The sequence below is a fragment of the Pempheris klunzingeri genome, chromosome 3 (genome assembly GCF_042242105.1).
Source record: "Pempheris klunzingeri isolate RE-2024b chromosome 3, fPemKlu1.hap1, whole genome shotgun sequence".
NCBI classification, from domain to species: Eukaryota; Metazoa; Chordata; class Actinopteri; order Acropomatiformes; family Pempheridae; genus Pempheris; species Pempheris klunzingeri.
The window spans coordinates 18,325,924-18,344,244 of NC_092014.1; the positions used below are offsets into that span (position 1 = coordinate 18,325,924).

At 41.4% G+C, this 18,321-nt stretch overlaps 1 protein-coding gene across 1 annotated transcript in view; it reads left to right on the top strand.

Annotated features, from left to right (window-relative positions):
* Positions 1–1,089: 1,089 nt before the first annotated feature.
* The window catches only part of prkcaa (protein kinase C, alpha, a), a 140,245-nt gene continuing 123,013 nt past the window's right edge, over positions 1,090–18,321 (top strand). The window contains exons 1-2 of the mRNA XM_070854270.1: positions 1,090–1,283; positions 3,362–3,393. Of these exons, the coding sequence (XP_070710371.1) occupies positions 1,117–1,283; positions 3,362–3,393 (199 nt within the window). The 5' untranslated portion in view covers positions 1,090–1,116. The remainder of the gene's footprint in view (positions 1,284–3,361; positions 3,394–18,321) is intronic.

Here is an 18,321-nt window from a genome sequence, read left to right on the forward strand (position 1 = left end):
CAGAGAGACAGGGCGTTTCTATTGGTGGTTCTCCAAATGCAGATTTGCACGCACATCCCCTCAGACACGGGTGAAGGCCCGATTTAATCAAGCAAAATGCTGCAGAAAAAGTTTCTATTCCAGCAATGGCAGCAAACAGTCTACACTGCAAAGCAACCCAAACAAAGGAAGATAGAAAATAGAGAGTACGACAATAAATGTGATAAAAAATGAGTCATTATCTGTGGAAAGAGAACTTCGAGATGAGGCTACTAACTTCATTTTCCTGCAGTGTCTAAATGCATTGCAGTGGTTTGTTAGCTCGTGTACATAGATGTATCATGAAAGCAGGATGAGTGGCAAAGTGTTGAATGTTAATAGTTTTGACCTTCTGCTAACTGTAACCAAAGGCTAATTCCTGTTAATGCAGCTTTATAACATTGGAGCTTTACATCACAGTGCATCATTTCAAAGAGCTTCACAAGCTCACAAGTTTGCAAAGAAAACAGGCCCGTCATTCTCACAGAGTTTCAGGTATACAGTTCAACGACATTAGGGTTGGTCGAAGCTGCGAACATAAGTTTTCCTGCACATGCTCTACTCATCTTGTAGGAGGGGCCTTGGATAGAGAGTGGAGAGGGCAGAGCTGCAGGAGGAAGGACATGTTTGTCACATTCTTCCAAAACCCCAGCTTTAAATAAAAAAAAAAAAAAAGAAAAAGTAAATGACTTACTTTGAAGGTGTAGAGCGGATATAAACCTATATATGAGCAGTTCTCAACCAGACTGTAGTCATACTGGGCCTGTGCAAGCATGAATATGGCCAATTATGAAGAAACCAGCCTCTTGCATAGCTTGCTTTGATTTTTTTTTTTAAAGAGAAGACTTTTACTTTGAAGGCGGGGACCGGATGTAGCACCGTGTCACAGTCTTTCCATTGACGTCGGGCTGCGCTGTCAGTGGAGCAGCCCAGTGGTATCGACAGGCAGGGAAAGCCCTCCGACAGTAAGTACAGTGTCTCCGCTGCAGACCGCCGCTGTGCTCTCTGCTGGCTCTACTCCGAGGGCTGCGCCTCCACACGGACTCAGCAACTCTTCCACACTCAGCCGCTGCTCTCTTTTGGTTTTTAGGGGGGGACATGGCAGATGTAAGTTCAAACGAGTCGTCCACCGCGGACGTAGCCAATAGGTTCGCTCGTAAAGGTGCTTTGAGGCAAAAAAACGTCCACGAAGTCAAGAACCATAAATTCATAGCCCGGTTCTTCAAGCAGCCGACTTTCTGCAGCCACTGCACCGACTTCATCTGGTAAGTCTCCCTTCTCCCACCTCCACCCCACCGACTGCTGCCTGTTGCATATTGGATAACTTCAGCCCTGCACTCTGAGCTCCATGATGTAACTTCGCTCTAACTTTCGCTCGTCAACCCCGACGCTGCTGCTGCTGCAAGACTTTCCGACTAGTTCGGTGACAGATCGTGGGTGCAGCAAGCTTCCTCGATAATTTTACTCCATTCTGCCCATACTGTCGAGGTTTTGTCCAAAGCAATCCGATGTGGGAGGAGTTCTGCTGTTGTTTGCATTACTAGTGAAGCGCTGGAAATAACAACCGTTTGAATGGGAATGAGAGAAAATTGGGTTTAGGGTTGTGATTTAATACAGAAACAGTGATATTTGGTGTGTGCACGAGGGAACCCCAGCACCTCTGTTAGAGAACAACTTCAAAGGTGCATGAACACATTTCTGTTTGTTTGTTTATGCTGAGATGGGACTTGTTTAAAGGCTTTGGATGAATGATAGGCTCCCCATCCTGGCACGTAGTTGAGCTATGAAAGCCTTCAATCTATTGCATTTTTACTGTGGACAGCAGCTCATGTGTTTACCGCTGAAAGACTCTCACATAGCTGCACACTGGCTGGACTTTTAGAGGAAATTCTGCAGTTTACTGGCACAGTGAGCACATGGAAAACAACATCTGCTACACTACACAGAGGCGGCTCAATACGCTCTCATGGTATGTAGATGAAACCCATTCAGAGTGGGCAGTGACTTACAGAGGTGCAGGCTGTTGCCTTTGTGCTGCAGTTTTTTCCACTGGTGGCTCATGGGTAGACAATATATTCGGAAAGTATGGGAAAACACGCTTCAAATCTCAGATCTCCATCTACTTGTCCTTCTTTTTCCTGCTCTCCCAGGCACTAGTTTAATGATCAGAAGATCAGTTTTTTAATGTTAAAAAAAAAAGTCATCAGTTACCGTTACTACTATTGTGCTGCTTTTCTAGAGAGACATCAGCTCACTTAACTGTGAGGGGAGTAAATTTGCAGACAGCTCGGCAGGCTTACGGCCAGCTTTACGGTCCTCTCCTGTTGCAGTTGGGAGTCTGATCTCAGGCCCTTTATTGCTATTGGCAATAACCTTGACAGTTTTACAGCATGACCTGTGCCCTACCAAACACGCCTCCTTAGCAAAGCACAAGCTCAGTACGCTCACCAACGATCAACAACTTGTTGCTTGGCTTCGTGAATTAAAGTGGGGAGCGTCTTCATTTGAGTTGTGATGTCTAATCGGTCTGGGATTTGTTATTAGCTTGTAGAGGATATTTTCGATGCAGGTTGTGCAATAAAGACTAAAGAATATTCTCAAATATTCTCATTTGACAGCAGTAGAACATACACTGTATGGCTAAAAGTACGAGCACCAAAGCATTACACCCATATGTGATTGTCCAACACGACATTCCAAAGCCATGGTTTGTTAATCTGCTGCTATAACCGATGGGCCATAGCCTTCACTCCTCTGGAAAGGCCTCCTATAAGGTTTTGAAGCCTGACTGTAGGCTGACACTGATGCTGGTGGATGAGCCCTGGCTTACAGACTGAGTTTCAGCTCATCCTAAACTTGTTAGATGGGGTTGGGGTCAGCATTCTGAGCAGGCCGGTCGAGTTCCCCCACTCCAAACCCAGAAAAATGTCTCCACATGCGCCTCATGTTTTCACAGGGGGCATTGCTGTCACGTTGAAACAAGAAAGGAAACAAGAAACGCACACCGTTGTCTTAAATATCACCGTATGCTGTAGCATTATGAACGGCCTTAACTAGAACAGGGGTGCCTTTCCCAAGAGTAGTCGACAACATCAGGTGTTCCTGAATATTTATTGTATAGCTTTGGTTGGGGAAGATGACAAAAAAAATGCTTCCAGCAAAATATGAAATATGCTGGTGTTCATTATTTGTGTATGTCATGCAACACCCTGTCCCTGGTATGAATGAATTAAGGTGTGTGTGAATAAATGAATGGATTTACTTTATGTGTGTGTGTGTGTGTGTGAGAGAGAGAGAGCGAGCGTAAACAACTTTTTAATTCAACCTTTTTTTCTTTTCACAGGGGATTTGGAAAACAAGGATTCCAATGCCAAGGTAAAAACATTTAAATATCACGAGACCTGTATGAGTGCATGTGTGTGTTTGTATGTGTGACATATGCCGTATGTATGTAGAAAATGTAGCTTTTTCGTTGTCTTAAAGGTAGTTCTTCATTTGATGAGTCCACACAAACTGTCACAGACTGTCATACTGTAAGACACACAAACTATCACGTTAGGGTCGGACCGTTTTTCTCTCTTGTTTGTCGCTCTTGACACAAAAGCTCCATTTCATTTGTACAGCTAACACCAGATCAGTACGTTCGATGGCCTGTGTAAATAACTCATTTGTCTGTGAGCGTGTCTCTGGTCATTTCTGCTAACTGTTATAACAAGAACCACGGATGAATATGAAGCCTAGCATGACAAAGCTATGAACAAACCGCCCACCGCAGTCTTTTGATCATATCCATCATGCCCAAACGTTCATAACATTCATTGGCATGCACAGACACTGTTTCACTGTTTGCATTCAGCTCATGATTTGTTTGCTATTTTGCAGGCTTGGCATTATTTGTTTACCCACAGTCAGGGTAGTGTTAGTGTGGTCATAATGTGTCTGAGTCATGCGGCCTGAAGGAAATGAGCCAGGAGTAACGTAGTTTTTCATTATTTTAGAGCAGTTTTTGGCAGCACAGACTCTAGAGAGGCCGTTCCTGTGCTCTAATATTACAAGTTAATGCTTTTGATATCTACGACACCACAAGAAGACCTTTTGGGCTTGTTGTTGGTGCTGAATTTGATTTAAAATGTTGATTATTATGGTGAGAATTGCAGTTTAATGTGTTATTTAACTGCTTACTGTCAGTAAAGTGCTTCCTAATAGGTGAAGCTTTTGCTTAGGAAACAGGTCTGTTGGTAGAGAACATTTTGGCAAAAGGAACTTAAGCAAATGTGTTTGGTGTAAAAACTAACGAATGACAGGTGAGACTATTTTTGAGGAAAAGAGGTGACAGTAAAAGAGAACATAGAGGAAAAGAGACGAGGTGCAAAACACACAAATATACAGGTCTACTTGCCCACATCATCTTTCAAACCACCAACATCACAAAGGGTGGATTTCCTATTAACCCGCCATTTTGAGCTTCAGTGTGCATCAACCCTCACGATCCCTCATCTAATGTGGAAACTTTTGGGCCTGCCAAAGTAAGACTCTGACAGCGAGTGCCCAGGTAACGGTGCGGATGATGTTAAACCGGTTTCATATATGCTTTCATGTTGTTTCAGCGCCAGAAATGGTTCATCAAAAGCCGGTCATCAGTGTTGCTGTCGCTCAGTCCGTGTCTTTTTCAGCTCAGTTTCATTCAAGTGACACAGAAAATCCCTAATAAATATCAAATATCAAATATATAAGAGCATAATGTAAAACATTGTAAACTGTTTCAGTGTAGAATTTCTACATCCTACACACACTGAATTTAACAATTTTAAAAGTTAAGGGTCATTTCTGGTGCAAGTTTTGTGAAAGCTGCAGTTGTACTAGCTATTATCAGACGATGGATGTTGTTGATGTCAGCTGAGGCAAGAGTGTAAAACATTTCACGACAGTAAAGTCTACATCCGGTTACTGATTGACTTGACTAGAAAAGCCCTCAAAGGATTTCCTCTTACCGAGCCGCTCTCTCTCTCTCTCTCTCTAGGAGACTTCAGGATAAACACTTTGCCATGCGAGGTGTTTGATCTCACTGATTCTCTGCCCTTGAGAGCGTCAGAGAGAGAGAGAGAGAGACATACAGAGGTCCTCACTGAATCATTACTCTTCATACTAATACATTTAGATGGTGTGTAGTGCCTCGTGTGTCTGCAAGGGCCTGTGTCTGGGAAATGTTCTCACACAGGAACATGCATTTCTCATTGGGCGTGACTGCCAACAGCCCAACGCCCACTCCTCTGTGTGATCTCCTCGCACAGAAGTGAGAGGCAGTCTGCTCGCAGGTGTCAGAGTGTTGACAGCCCTGCTTGTTTTTGCATAACCTGACATTATCGTCAGCGCGTCCGCCATCCCCCTCCTCTGCTTTTGCAACAAGTTGTCACTGCCGTCCCACCTCATTGTTACTGTTGCAGATTTTGATACAGGAGATGATACATTGAATGATTAGAAGGACGTCAGAGACAGCAGTGCGGTGCTCTGGGGATCTTCCTCCTCCATCAAACACTGAAAACACTCATACAAAGCAGAGAAGAGAAGCGACTGCACCTCTCCTTTTTCTTCCATCATAAATCCATGCCTAGATCTGCTGAATAAATAATGCGTGCCATACCAAGATGAAGGCGATTGGTTGCACTGCAGCTATTCAGAGAGAGAAAGGTTTCCTCTTTATGATATCTATTTAGCCATCAATTATTAAACTTAAGCTCCTATAAAATGAGGGTCAAGTCCTCCAGCAGACACAGCGAGCTCCACAGTCACTCCTTGAAAATGACAAAGTGATAAACTGCAGAGTGGCATTTCTGTAACAAGAGTGACATTTCATTTTCCAGCCCTGCAAATGTTACTTTTCTAAAAATAGGACGGGCTGTGCAGTATTATTACATAGTATGTGTAGTTTATAGTGTTTTGAGCTTGTAAGGTTCGATGCAGCAAAAAAAATAAATAAACTGATTCATCGTGGTGCATGGTTATTTTTGAGAGCATTTTGGGATGTCAGATTTTGGAAAGCATGCAGAGAACTGTGGTGCCAGCTGGGATGTCAGATTTTAAACTCTCATGGCTGATATCTTATTTGATAATTCAATGTCTTTGGATTTTGTACAAAAAAAAAAGCAATTCGATGTCAACTTATCCCACAAAAAATCGAGACTGGCTGTTTTTCTGACATTTCACGGACCAGTTAATCGAGAAAGCGATTGGCAAGTTAATTGATAATAAAGATAATTGTGAGTTGCAATCCTGCTGATAATACTGTATGTTAGAGCGTTGGATGTAGCTATAATGCTGAAATAGTATTGTATGAAGTGGGGATAAACTGGAAGAAGTTTAGAGTTTATTGTGTTGAACATTAATTCATTGGCACAGGTGAAAAAAATCACGTCACTCTCAGCAGAGCGAAGTTAATGTTGAGGAGAGTTAATGTTGTGGAAACAAACAGGCCTATCAGTAGCCACTTGTTTAGATGGTATCTGCTTTGTGAACGAAGCCATTGTCGCCACCTGGATACTTTTCCTGCGGAGTCTTATTTCAAGGCTCTGGCCTGCTGCTGGGATCTCAAGTGACCATTTAGTTGACACTGAAATACAGCTGGGCAATTTGTACACATGTCTCTCACCAGATTTACCATTCAGATCTTGTTAAGTCCACATTTTGGGCTCAGGTTTCTCATTTGGATTCCTTGGCTTAAGGTCTCTTTCACAATAATTCTTCTTAACGTATTCATGTGAGTTAGCCTTCCCTCAGTGTTTGAGGGTCAAGTGCCTTCTTCAAGGGCACCTTTGACTCCTCTTATTGGTGGAGTGTTAGTGGAATATTCATTTCTTGCCCCAGATTTTCTCACTAGTCCAGGGTTTCTGCCGCAATGTGACTTTTCTAACAGGATGCAGGTGGTATCAAGAGGCCACATTATTAGAGGATGCAGCTCCACAGTATTGATCCTATTTATATTTTGCTAATAACAAGCCTTTTAGTCCATCTAACTCTAATGCTATTGCTCACTCTTGTCCCCTATGACAGATATGAAGCAGGAAATTGATACTTAGACGCCAAAACCTTGGCTCACAAATGGATGTTCCTTATGGCTTCGTAGTAAAATGGCAGTGAAGTCAGTAGTAGAAAATCAGTTCAAAATAACCCCATAAACTGCTGTTTTGTACTGACTGTAATTACTATACGCTGCTCATAACATAGATCATTTCTGGAGCGTTGGTGCAGTCGATGGGTTTGCGCTCCCTTAATGGTTTCTTGGGGGGGACCTCTGAGTTCCTCGGTGGATTGGACATTTATCGGCAGGCTATAGACAACTGAGTTACCCCCGAGGCTTTCCAATGTTCCCTGATGCACACGAGGAGATGTTAATGAGTTTTGCTGTTGCCCCCTAAAAGAGTAGACAGCTTTATGTCCAGCCAAGTGAGGGCGTGCAAAGATCAAGGGTGATGGATATTTCATCCCTGTTCTCGAAATGCATTTGGACCAATTTTTATTTCTTTTGAGTGTGTTCCTGTAATGAGAATCAAAAAAGTAACAGCTGCAGAAGCGAAACCGCATGAAACTGGCTGTATGCATTGTGATAACTCTAACCAACCAATCACTTATACACAAACCAACCCTGCCCTTTGATGGTTAGTGTTCTTGGTTGATGTGTCAGACCAAACTTTGACAGCGCCAGACAAATAACAATGACTACAAATGTTTTCATCCACCAGATCCCCTCAATGCACAGCCTCTTTGTTTACCTTTTGCTGTTCAGTGTTTGAACAGTGCACAATATCCTTGTGCACATCCGCCACAGTGTCATCTTAATAACGCTTCTGTCGACAGTCCATGGAAAGGTAAACTCAGAGCGCCTATGGTCCCTGTCTATGCCGCCTGGCACACACAAACTACTTTTGCTTCTTTTTGTTATTTTATCTTTCCATTTTCAGCTTGCTCAAACAACTCATGTCTCTCAGCTGATGCTTCTTTTTTTCCAGTTTCCTTTGAGTGCTAGATCCTGAAGTTGCATTAGAAGCCAGGTTATAATGCTCAAGGTTCAGCACCGCTTTAGTGTTAATAGTGACCACAAAGACAAGGCTGATTGTGCACACGTTATTATGACTGATTATAACTTAGGTCTTACTACCATTGACCTGGATTCATGGTGTATTGCACAGTAGTAGTTGAGTACAAAATTGTCCAACATGGTCATGAAAACACAAACATCAAGTCCGAACAAGCAGCCAGCATCAGCCGGAGCCACAGCTTCATTTCTGTTGTTTGGCAGATTTGTGCGTCACACAGACAGTGATACATTGCTTCATGCTTTCATTTCTCCAGGGGGTTACCCAGCCTATGATAAACTCCATCTTTTCATGAGAGATATGAGAGTTTATTACAATTTCAACCACATGTGGTCTGAAATAAATCACACTGACGTGTGCCTCAGTGAGTAGTACTTTTAAAGTGAAATTACAGGGAAATAGCATATCTCTGCAGTGTTGTGCTTTCATTACACAGAAAAAGGTATTATACTACTAGTACACAGTTATATAAATATGTGGAATATTTGCAGTGTCCTTAGTTTCTTCTATCAAATGGAGCGCAATGACATTAATTTAGTGGTGTAATAGCAGTGAGCAGAAAACTAGCAAGGATTTAAAACCCTCTGTGATGAAACTTTGAAGTACTAATCCAGCGGGACTGATATCATTTTCCTAAGTGCCCCTTCAGATTCTGGGCATGCTAAAAATTCATTTCAACGTCAAAATTGGCAGATTCCATTGACTTTTTCCCTACAGTTTCCTATTTACTTATTTACCAACACAAATATAGGGATAGGGATGCAAACGTCGAACAAAATGGAAAGAGCCTGAGCATCTTTTTTCAATTCTGTCACAATTTCAACTATGAAAGCCTTAATTGTCATTTTCATTCCATCTTTTGGCCCTCCAAGAAATGATTCTGAGAGGAAACGGTTTGAGACATGAAAGCCTTGTTGATTGTGGTCCAGGGCTTCTCATAAGCCCTCAGCCTCACTCAGGACTGTGAAATCACCGACCACCTGCTGCATCTGTTGCTTTGTGTGTGTGTCACCTCAGTGGCCGTGCCTTTGTTCGTGCCTTCCTCTCTCTTCTTTTTTTTTTCCTCTGGTGTAGAGCGGTGGTATACTTAGAACAAAGAAACAGATTAATTGCTAACAGCTTTGAGGCTATGAGCTGCATTTTGCTCATGTAGAAACTACGCTGTCAACTGTCTCTTTTCCTGTCTTTTCATCTCTGTCTTTTTACTTATCTGTTTATTTGCTATTTGTTGTGCTCATAGCCAAAGACTGCCCTCAGTGTCCTCTGCCTTCGGTGGCTGCCTGTGGGGTTCCTCCTATATGGTCATTTTCTTTCTCTCTTTCCACACACACACTCCCACATGTCCTATCCCTTCATCTCATTCATCAGAGGAAATTAGCAGTGAGTTGGTTTGTGCTGGGTTGTTCTTGTCATATAGTTGACATCACACGGCTGTGCTGAGGGTTAAGATGTTCCAACTGCTTAGCCCTTAATACTGTTTGCCCAGAGTTAGATGGACATCAAGATACAAGATTTAGAGACATTTTGAGTAGAGAAGCACAGATAAGAGGCATCATTGTGTGTGTGTGTGTGTGTGTGTTTATGAGACAGAGAGGAAGGGAGCAGAGTTCAACATAGGCTATATTTAGAGTTGCTCCTTGGTCCCCTGAAGAGACACATTGCTATGCATAGAGTTGGTTCTGTTTATAGGAGGACACTTACAGCACAGGAGGACGCTCTGTCTTTTCATGACCACTTTGGCTGTGGACAAGCATGTTAGTCAAGTTATTTGAAGTTGATTTGATTAGGAATGTCATTTAACAGTTCCAACACAAAGCATAAAACTGAGTTTATAGCTATTACCAATTTTCACCTGTTGTTCCTAGTTGGACTTTTACACGTACAGTGTAATTAAAATATACAGCTTTCAGTATAATAAAACCATAATACACTACAGATATGGAAATACAATAAAATACACATACCACAATACACCAAAACACACACGCCACACATGAGTAGTAATTTAGTACAGTTCGCTAAAAACGGATGCAGCTCTGGTTTGCTTTTAGCCAGCACTCAACCCTTATTATGAAAGATTTTATATCTGAAAGTAATTTGAGTTCAGTTGGTAATGTGTTTCAGAGTTGTCGTATTTTACACATGCCATTCATCATGCTCTTAGTTACTCTGTCACTGTCTTGCTGTTCGATATATCTGGAATCTCTGGGGCTCCACTGTCGATACATTTGAAAACTAGCTTGAGAAAATAAAAGTGAGTAGAGCTCTCAGAACATAGCAGAGTGTATCTTTTTAGTATGTGACAGTGATGCCACCAGACAGGCTGTAGTGTTTTAATGGGGAATCACATAGGATTGAAATTCAGAACAAGATGGTTATGTAGCAGCCACTGCTGGACATTTTTCAGATATGCAGCTAGGATCATTGCTGCTTTGCCAGGTGACTTAGCTGATGCATATATGACTGCATCATCTGCATATAGCTCTCAGCCGGCCTCAACTTGCAGGCATGCCTCTTATAAACAGACTGAAAAGCAGCTGACCGAGGATTTAACTTTGCAAAATACCCATAATATAGATGTTAGCAAGTCGGTAACTCGGCTAGGGATATATGGCCAAGCTTTGTTTTCCGTCAGCGTCTTTGTTTTCTCAATCAATATACCATAATAACTAATGCTGCTCCACCAAATCCCCAGCTGTAAAATCTCTTAATCCTAAAGCTTCCCAGCTGTAAAAGGGTCACCACCATGGATTCATGTTCACCATAGAAAGCAGTTAAAACAACTACTTAAACATGAGCTTAAACATGAGCAGCAGGCAGCAGGATTATATTATAACTAGTATGCAAAACTAAGATGGTCGGAGGATGTGCTCTGTATCGAGTTGAGCTGGAAAAACACAATAAACACAAGACAGAAGGAGTTTTTAGTGATAGTCAATGGCGGTAGCTTAGCATTAAAATTATATAGATGGGTAGCAAATTAAAAAACAGAATAAGGTGTCCTATGCTATATGTCTTTTACTAAGATGTTAGACCACTTCAGGCCTCTAGAACAGCCTCAAGTTGCTTTGAGGTCTGACGTGCCTTACTGGTGGGAGGCAACTCCATTCTTCCAAAGAAAGAGACACTATTTATCGTCTAAGACCAAACAAACAGGTCCAACTTGTTTGAAAGATCTGGTTTTGGCCCGTGTTGCAAATTTGAACCATTTCAGTGTTAGCTATTAACTTCATATCTTTGTTAAGTTGAAACTAAACAAATTCCTTCAATTTATTTGGCTTTTTTGGAAAGTATGTGCTTCTGCTGTACAAACAGTCAATGAGCTAAATGTATTCTGTCATAAAGAACAAAAAATAGAGATAGATTAAAAGTTAATCTTCTATTTTTTGGATTGGACTATGTTGTGGTAGCATGTGGCAATGCCGGTTGTCAGTACTACTGGTTTTAAGGCTTTTTATTAGCGTTTGTACTAGTGTGTTATACGTTTTGATATGCAGAAGTAGAAGTGTGTATTCTTTTACTGTAGTAAAACTGATGTAAGGCATGTTGCACAAAAATGTTTTGAGTTATTGACAGCTTTTCTGTTGCTTTTGACTTTATTGTTAAACACAATGCTTTGAAACAGACATAGATATTACCTAATTACCCATGTTTTGATAAAAACAGGACAGATTCTATGTCAATAGTTTTTCCAAATATATTAGAACATAGATAAATAAACATTATGTACACAAATTGTACTCCTGACATACAGTGCGTTTTAAAGCCACAGCTGAATAAAGCCTTAATGGTCACTTTGGAAGGTAAATTGGGGATGACCAGAAACGGTATTGCCAGAGTAAACTGTATGGCCATTTTGGATTTCCCTGAAAGCCTCTTGACTCTTCCTGCTTCTCTACAATCAATTTAGACCAGCTGCATTAAGATTAGACTAATCCATCATGGCGTCCTGCATTATTTATCACCTTAATTCCCACCATGCATTTGGGGGAAATGCTGTGATGTGTTCAAAATGCACCTCATAGCTCTAATGTGTTTGGCACTGTATAAGGTAGCGTTTGCACAGAAAAATCTACTGTTTGTCATATTTGTCAGCCCAGAGGGGACTGTGTTGGAATATGTAAATCCCAGAGCTTACAGAATGAGCAGTCAACATAAATATTGTTCATAAATTTATGTGACTGAGCACCGACACTATGTCAAATATGTCAATATTTTAAATGATGCTGTGATGTTTGTTGCTCCCCTGCTGCAGTTCTTCTCTCCCTGCTTCTGAGTCTGTATTAGATTACCTTCTGGGCTTCCATGGAGACCTGGACGACACGTTGATGCAAATCTGCTTGTCTTTTGGCACAGGACGTCTCCTGCATGGAGAGAAATACATCCTCTGACACCTGCATGTCATGAGATAATGGAGCCCTGTTCAGTTCCTGATTGCATGCTGTCATGATGTCGCCCAAATCTGGTTCACAGTTTGATAAGGGGATTTGAGTGCAGGGAGGGGGACCGACTGAGCAGTCCCAGGTGGGATGACGTTCATGTTCCTGCTGTCATGCTGATGTCACAAGCAATTTGAATGGTCAGATTTTGACCGCTCTCTCCACCAGTGGGAGGACACAGCTACAGCAAAGCATCACAGGGCTTTGTTCTGCTGTCACGTTTCGACAAGCAACTTTGAGCTCCTGGATTTGTGATCCCGCATGTCGGCTCAAACACTGGACTTGACCTTACTGCTCCTAGTCCTAACATGCCGTGCTTTGCATTGTTCATTAAAGAAGTGACAGAATTCGCAGTCAGTGCAATTGTGTACACAGTTTTATTGTAACTACTGCAATTACCATTTACCTTTTCTCCTATACATTAATGGTAAGAAACGTTAATGAAACATCTAACGTTTATAAAGAATAAAACATTATTAAAGAATAAGAATGGCTTTTTGAATGGCAGGCTACGTGTGAGCATTAATATTATTGTTGCATATCAGAGACTCTCTACAAGTGCTCTGATTGTAGTTCTGTTCTGCCTTTTCTTACTCTGTGTGTGCATGTGTGTGTGTGTGTGTGTGTGGAGATCAATCTTTTGCCCTGCTTTCCTATGCTCAGCCTTTTAAGCCAGGGAAAAAATATTCACGAGTGTTAGGGTATGTGTGTCAGTGTGCATGCATGTGTTGAAGTATGTGGAAGAAATTAGTATGGACAGTATACCCATGTAGAGTCAGGAGGGAAGACAAGGTCCTGCCAGCAGCTCTGTGTTGTGGTGTCTGCTCTGTGTCTCCTCGGGGGGGCTCCTACAGGAGGAAGCGTTTGGCAGCTTGGTCATAATGGACTCAGGTTGAGACCATGCAGACACAGCACGGTGAGCCAAAGTCTCAGACTCTGAGCACATAGTGATCCCCTCTTTTGGCTTGTCAAGAATGGTTATAGTTGATATTTATTGTGTCTACAGCACTTGAATAAAAGTTTTCAAAGCCGCCATATTTATCATGGGATAGCATCTTCATTTTTGTTTGCTCCAGCATAGTAATATCTTTGGTAATAGAGTGTGGCCCAGGAGTAATGCGGTATAGGCTCAGTATTTTCATGATTTTGCAACACTATTTAGCAATCATACGTGAAGGAATGCATTGTAGAAGAGACTGAGATACTACTTCTGCACGAACTGCAGCCTGTGTACTGTACTACAAAGTGCACAACCATAAACCATTTTGCATTTCCAGTAAGACCTGCTTTTTCTTCACTGGAAAGGCTTTCATGCTGCTGACATTGCTATCATTACAGTGTTTCTCATCCTCGGCCTTCACATATGAATGCAACACTCTAGTCAAGTCGTTTGGGCGTTGTTGACAGTGGCATTCAGGGAAGTCTAAGAACATAACGGAGGGAAAATGGAAACAGCAGAATGGTTACTCGTGTCAGTGCACTTTATCCCTGCAGCTACACAGTGTCCTTTCAGGATGCACAAATTTGTGGTAGTTAGGTTAGTTTGACCTATTAAAATGATCTCGTAATGCAGCCGTCATAATGGTTTTTGAAATCACCCATTTAGATGATTAAAGCCACATCTATGGTTTCAATGCTAAATTTACTTTCAGATGGTTGATGATAATGTTTTGAGGGACAGAATGGTATCATAGGTGCTTAATGGGAGCTTAACGATGGCTTTTACTTGAATGAAACACTCATTCAGGTCGTTTTTTTTGTGAATGGAACCACCTGTTGTTCTGTCATTTGGTCGTAGGAAGTGTGCCTGCTTACTGGGATTAACTTTTGGGCTGGATGTGAACAGCAGGGAACAATCCTTCCCCTCACTTCTGAATCGATGCTGTAACATCGACAAGTCACAAATCCCACATCTGTCTGCATGCAAAGTAGGCCTCTGGGCTTGCCGCAGTGTCCCTAAGCTGGATTTTCTGTCTTGCCATTTAACACAGACCTCATGTTGACCCCTGTATTTAAATAAAACCCTCAGTTTTAGTGTGCTACTTTATATTGACGACTAGTAACCTTCAGAGATTCCAAGAGGTCGGCACATCAGGATCAGGCACTCTCGGGATTTACTGATCATTGCTGGTCCTCAATATCATTGTGGATCTATAGCTCAAAGTTGGATTGAATTTACCTTTAATTAATAGCATTTATCTCATCAGCTTTAAAAGGCAGGCTTGACATAAAGACAAGAAAATCAAAGCCGGGAATACCCTCTCTCTTCTCCTCTGAAAATAAGAACCAACCGATACAACTGATATCACATGAAACACATCAGAGGGGTGAATGTGTGTAAAGTCTCCCGTAAGATGGTGATATAAATGGGTCATTTGACTCTGAGCCTCTTCTCTTTTCCCTCCTGTCCATCATGTGTTTGAAATCTAATCTTGGCAGCTGCAGAGACATGGGCTTGTAATGGATTCTTTTTTTTTTTTACCTTCAACATCAGTTTGGAACCTTCTTGAAATGTTTCTGATGTGCACTCTTCCTTTTCGGTGTTTTAGACGCTTTAGTGAACTGGCAAAAGAGCCAGTGTAATCTGGTATCTCTTTCGTCTAAAATGATCTGGTGCGATTGATAAGGAAGAAGCATATTTAATCTGTCAGTGACGCAAACAGAGCTGTAAAACCAAAGTCTTCTGCCATATCCTTGTTAATATAAAACCTGATGAATTGAAACTTGGACATACAGTGGACATTCTAACTGTTTACCTAAGTGTTTTCCCCTTTCAGTCACTTCTCTTGATTAAACAGGCTACAGGCTTTTATGTCTTCCTCCTGTAGATTTAACCCCCCACTCTGGTACATTATACCAAACCTAAAGTGGCAGATCGCTGCCATCAGTTGCACTGAAGTCACTCATGGATTACATGATACTGAATAATCCTGATGATTATAAATTTCATTGGACTTTATCATCTCTGTCATCACCAGTAGCTACAGCCGCATGTGAGTCGCTAAGCCTCTGTGACCAAATGCCCAGTATGTTGTCCATTGTGTTGTATTAGTTTGTTCCATTTTACACAAACAAATATGGGGATGTGCAAAGACTCACTGGCACATACACACACATACAGATTTTAAAAGTGTCATTCGGGCATTAGGTATGTCAACATCTGCTCCCAGTAAGTGGGTAGCGCTGGCTATCAACTTAATCCATACCCATAGCATATGGCCTGGTTTGTTATTGTTGTTGTATTACACCGCTTTTGCTTATGGTTTCTACTGAATTCCTTGCCTAGCACATATTTGAGTTGAGCTTTATTTTCCTTTTCTTCCGGAATGATTTCTCCCATATAAATCAATGAACTTCCAACTTATGCACTTAATGTAGGAAATTGAACAACACGCAGGGTTAGTTATATTCAGGGACCAATGCTATATGACGGGATAGGCGGGAACCGAAAAGTCACCATGTAGCAAAGAACCCTGTGTTATGCTGACAGGTGTTTCCATTATTTTTCCCACCCTATTTATATCAATGAGTGCAGGCTAAATAACAGAAACACCTGTCAGCATAATTCAATACAGCTCAACAACACCACAAACTACATCCTCCAGCATGACCTTACAGTTGACTTAACATCTGTTTCAACAAGACCTGAACATTACAACCTTCATGAAGAGAAGATTTATGGCTGTACCGTATTAGACTGCATTATCTTTAGCTTGGCGTACCTGATAAACTGAGCATACTCTTGTCTCATGCCTTGTAATGGAAGCATTAGTTCATCGTGATCAGGTTGAAATAACAAGGAGTATCATGCTCATTCCGTCATACTCATGCCTTGGATGCAGTGAAATGGAAACTTGGGTGAAAACGGCAGTAAGTGCCGAGTGAGCCTCACTCAGGCTGTAGTTTCATCAGGAAGTCCAGCAGACTGATGAGCCTTCCCATTTGGACTTAAAAGACTTTAGACACTTAAAGTTTCACTTTCAACCCCAAAAATGTTGCATTTGGGCCACACAGCGACAGACGGAAATCCAACTAAGACTATATTTTTAGCCCACAAAGTAATCATTTCCCTGAAGAGGAAGGATCAGTCTCTCTTTTTGTATCTTTCTTTCTTTCTTTCTCTTTCTCTTGCCTCCTCCCTTGAGTTTGGATCGCTCACTGAAGTTGAGGCGGCCTCTCAGGAAACATGCCACAAGTTCTCAGTCTGGCACCTTGTAACCCTAGAATAACCCAGACCGCAGAGACCAATTATACTGCATTTTAAAAAGTTGAATCACGGGGTGGGCACAGTGTTACATAAGTGATGATCCACAAGAATTCATGAGTGCGAGTCAGCTGATATATACAGTAGACACTAAATTGCAGCTTTATTGAGTAAAAGGAAATCTATAACGCTTCAATACTGGTAGCTCAGCTGTTGTTAGTCATGCTGTGTTTTGGTGTTGATGCAGACCAGGTACCATTACCTCATTCTAGTACTTCAGCTCTGAGGACAGTGGGCTTCTGGATGGTGTTGATGGCAACTCTGTTTTCTCCTTCAGCCAATGTTTACGACTGGCAGACATTCCCTGTCTGTATGTTTATCTCTCTGTCATTCTGTTTATACAGATCATGTGTATAGATCTGTGATTCAGAGGTAACATAAGCAGGGAGATCATAACAAGGCTCCTGCTAATGCTTCCGGCTGAATTGAATTTCTCTGGCTCTTAACCATCGTCATTATGGTTGTGATGTGTCCTCGCAGACACTTTGTGATGTTGTGGCGGTGAACACTGTCTCTGTCTTTGTACTGCAGATGGCACTGAATGTGTAAGTGAAATATCTTCTGACGCTTAGCTTTTATTTCATCACATCCAAACATTTTAAAAACCAAACAATGACCCAGTGTGAAATAAAAGGAACAGATTTGTGCTTTTATTCAATTTTGGACCCGTCTGAGACAACATCCAGCAAAATATAAAAGGCTTGTCATTACTTTTAAATGCTTCGTGTAGCAATGGAAAGTTCTGGGTATAGTTAAGTCAATTATTCCACTCAGAGTTCAACTGACAATGATTTAGTGCCATATTTAGAGCATATCTTACAAAAGCTATCATGATAATACTCATTATAGTGGTTTCCTCTTTTTAACACCGAAGCATTATTTGGCCAAAAAGCTTGAAATCTAATTACTTCTGGCTGCACATTAATGGCACATACAAACAGGCTTTTATAGAAGCATATATTGAGTTGCTGAAGGCTTGCACATAGTATATCTTCAAGGAATAGTGTCTGTGTAAGCTTTTTAAAAATTTAGCTAAATACTTGCATATTTAACATTAAGTGAAACTTTTAAGCGGCTGCGTTCATTTAGTCTTTTATTAAATTTAAATAGCTTCAGTGCAGTTGCAATTTTTTTTTGTCTGATCTTCTGTCACAACGTTTTTTATTCTCAGACCGTACATTTTAAAGGTCTGCTGTGTCTCTGACCACTGAAACTCAATTCTACTTTCGCTTCCCCTGGCTTGTGAGGTTGATCTCACCTTCATGTCTCTGTCAGCGGTGATGTTTATCCTTTCTGAACAAGAGAAGGGTCTTGTGATATTACGAAAATGCGTTGTGAATTTCAATTTTCACATCACACATCACACTGTGTTGTATGGAACTTCTCCAATGTTATCATCCGTAAGAAATGTGAAAAAGCATTAAGCAATGGAGGAATGAACTGACAATGAACTGTATCAGCTGTGACTGACCCAGATTTGCCCTTTGCAGACAGTTACTGAGGAAACAAT